Source organism: Phaethon lepturus, unplaced genomic scaffold (genome assembly GCF_000687285.1).
Source record: "Phaethon lepturus isolate BGI_N335 unplaced genomic scaffold, ASM68728v1 scaffold24002, whole genome shotgun sequence".
Lineage (NCBI taxonomy): Eukaryota > Metazoa > Chordata > Aves > Phaethontiformes > Phaethontidae > Phaethon > Phaethon lepturus.
In genome coordinates, this window is record NW_010525885.1 from 1 (window position 1) to 3,537 (window position 3,537).

At 40.9% G+C, this 3,537-nt stretch overlaps 1 protein-coding gene across 1 annotated transcript; it reads left to right on the forward strand.

The window, feature by feature from the left end:
• Positions 1-81: 81 nt before the first annotated feature.
• LOC104617552 (26S proteasome non-ATPase regulatory subunit 10-like) lies at positions 82-2,757 on the forward strand (the record flags this gene model as incomplete). Its single annotated transcript, XM_010282902.1, has 4 exons — positions 82-247; positions 931-1,077; positions 1,186-1,352; positions 2,403-2,757. Coding segments are annotated over 4 exons (634 nt in total), but the record flags the coding sequence as incomplete, so codon positions are not given.
• Positions 2,758-3,537: the final 780 nt, after the last annotated feature.

A 3,537-nucleotide genomic window follows, 5' to 3' on the forward strand; every position in this document is an offset into this window, starting at 1 on the left:
CAGCGCTGAGAGCCGCTTTGCGTGGGGATTGGGTGGCGCGGGTTCTCTTCGGCCCGTTTGCCGTCGTGGTTTCGGGCGCAGAAGTGCCCCTAGCAGCGGGCCGGCGGCGACGGGCGCCGGCCGCTGCCAGGCTCCTCTCCCTCCTCCCGTCAGCGGGTGCATCGCTGTGGTGTCGAGGGGATTAAAAAGAGCATACTACTGTGTGAAAGGCAAGTTGAAGTATTTCACTGTTTATGTAGAAGAAGGGGTAATGAGACTTGATGAGTCTTGCTTATTGTCAAGAAATTTTAGGAGGACTCTTCTTATGAGCAAAGTTGCAAAACCACGGGTTGTTGTTGGGGGTTTTCCTGTTATCTTTATCTTGGTGTGATACTCTTAAATATGTTGTGCCAAATCGTGAGGTACCCTGAAGTTTTCTCACTGTTGGGGAAGGTGTTCTCGAGTAGGTGAGAGATTCATTGATTTCAGAGTTGCAAAGGAGATGGTCTGTTAGTGTCCTAGAGGAAGGGTTGAAATAACTACATCCATTATGAAGCATCCTAAAGATCATCCTTAAAGAAGGAAATGTTGTCCCATTAGTTTAATTAGAGGGTAGGATATGGAAAAGATTGCATAAGTTTTTTGTTCTTAAAAAACTACTACTGTTAATTCTGCAGGGGCAAAGTGCCATGCAAGATACCATGTATAGCTGCATAACAGAAGTTATTTCTGTCATTTAACTGGCAGGTTTTGTCAGGTACTGAATGCAGTCATGCAAGAGGACGTGAGACTTGTCTCTCTGGTGATAATCAATAATGTTTAGCTTTACAGTTATAAGAATATGTGCAGGATGACTAATGGGTAGTCAAGTCTGTACTGGGGTCATGCTTTCTCATGTTTTTTGCCTGAATTCCAGGTTTGAATAACGTGGGTTTTTTCTTGCCTCTGTAGGCTGGTTGGACTCCCTTACATATTGCTGCTTCAGCAGGCCGTGATGAAATTGTGAAAGCCCTCATTGCCAAGGGTGCTCATGTAAATGCTGTCAATCAGAACGGCTGTACTCCCCTGCATTATGCAGCCTCCAAAAATAAGCAGGAGGTATGTTTGCCTAGGCTACTGGAGGTGGCGTTGGTCTTGGAAGAAGAACTTAGTTATATTAACTTTTCCTCCTCCTCTCCCCTCTCCTTTCTCTTCCTACATATTCAGATTGCAGTCATGCTTTTAGAGAATGGAGCTGATCCGGATGCAACAGATCATTTTGAATCCACCCCATTGCACAGAGCAGCAGCCAAAGGAAACTTAAAAATGGTACAGATCCTTCTGCAGCACAATGCATCCGTTAATATACGGGACTCTGAAGGGAATACTCCTCTGTAAGTAATTTTTTTATTTTTGTTTTGCTTAATATAGGATAACCTCTGTGAAATGAAACTCCATTACTTCAATTTCTTTTTTTAATTTCTTGTTACCTCAAAATACTCCCTTGCTTCACACCCCTATGTAATTAAAAATGACTTGAGAAAATCATACATAGTATTTTGCCTAAGTGTGTCTGTACATACATACTTTAATCTGTGTTACTACATCTACTTAAAAAGTGTAGAACCCTTTTGTAATAATTTGGAATACGTTCAGTTGCCACTAGAGGGTAGAAAGCGAGCTAATGACATTAAAGTCAGAGGAAACTGGTCTTGCAGCTTGGCCTACTCTGTCCTGCCAAGGAAGAGCTAATTTTGGAAGCTTTTCTTCACCTCTGTAAGGAAAATAAATTGCAATTTAAGCTACAGTCAGTCCAGTGTTTGATATTACCTTTGAGATTAATTTGAATCTGTAAGGGTAAAACCTTAGGTGCTTTGAAGGTGGTGGCAAAACTCTGCCTTGTCTGCAGTGGAGTCAAGATTTTGTTGTGAATAAGATCAAGCAGTATGTTTTAGCTATACGTAAAACCCAGTGTTGTCCTGGAACACAAACATTTATCCTCAAGGTACTATGGGTGGAAAAAATGGAAATGGAAAAAAGCGTTTGCTGCGTTTGCAGTAACTCTTTTCTTCAAATTATTTTTAAGCAATGTACAATTTAGTTTGTCACTTTTGATTCAAACAGAGATTACCATTTTCCAGTGTCACTGTGGATTATGTGCTCCTTAGCTTTGCTGACTGCAGAGCCAAAACCTAATCTAAAGAAGTGTTTTCATGTTGCGAGGACAATAGCAGGAGGAACATTCTTGAGTTGCTTAATGACAACAGAGTGACTGGACAGCAAGCTTTGGAATCCGTGTAGGTAGTTGGTTGTGTGTGGTTTTGTTGTTCTAGGATGTATCTCCCTCCCAGCATTCATGCTGTCGTTTTGACAAGGCATAATCATTGCTCTTTATAAGCTTGGACTGTTTAATAGTGGCTGTGGGTTTCTTGTTCTTGTTACAGTCATTTAGCCTGCGATGAAGAGAGAGTGGAGGAGGCAAAGCTGCTGGTCTCTTATGGTGCAAGTATTCACATTGAGAATAAAGAAGAACTGACCCCACTGAAAGTGGCAAAAGGTGGCCTGGGAGCCATACTTAAAAGAATGGTGGAAAGCTAGTGGGGACTTCTGACTTGACTCTCTTTCCTGTTGCACTTGTATTTAAGACTGCAAACTTTGTATTTTGATAGTTTGACTAGGATGTCATGAATGGGCATCAGCATGGTAATAAAATGTGTATCTCTAGCTGTCCTTCGGGTACCGTGCCAAAACAACTGTTTGTACTTCCTGTTAATTAAGCAGTTCACTGATTTTAAAGTATTTTACAATATCTTGCAGTTTTCTTTCCATTTACAGTATGATCTGTATAAAGGCAGTCATTCTTCCTATTTCAGAATCCAGTTTAGGATTATTGCTTTCAGGCAGCAGGACCAAAAATGCTTTAACTATTTAAAATCAGTTTCATTTTGGAAGCTTATTCGAGAGTCTCTGCTTTTTCCCTTAGCCTGTGTGCTTTGTATGTGTTTTTTTGTTTGTTGTTTGTGGGTGCTGATTCTCTTCATTCAGATGATTCTAAACCACACCTCTCCATTTGGAGAATGTGGTTTGCTCAGTTACTTAGATAACCGTATCCATTTCCACTCTTCTTAGTCTATTCAAGTGCACTCTGAATGTTTAAAGCTTTTCTGTTGTTACCCTGTTTCTTTGAATCTTTAAATAGATGTATTTGATGAAGTGCACTGGACTGCTTGCAGAATGCAGGTGCGGTTTCAAGGTTACCTCTGCAAAGATACTTTTATTTAATGGATGGCTCTGGGTACTTTTCTGGTGTGTACTTCGAATATCATGTTATTTCCTCTTGCTCCTTCTGTAGGTTTCTTTTTCTGCTCTGTTTGACTCCCATCATGTAGCACTGACTCTCGCAGTTTCCCATCTTATTTTATAACAGAAGCCTGGTTTAATCTCTATCTACTCATAGCAAATCCTGGTGTTAAGTTTTCAGAAGGTAGAGCTAATGAGACCGAGTCTGAAAAGTGACCTTGTGTTCTGATGTTGGTAAGATCAATTTTGACACTAGTGGGATAGGTTTCCCCCTGCTGA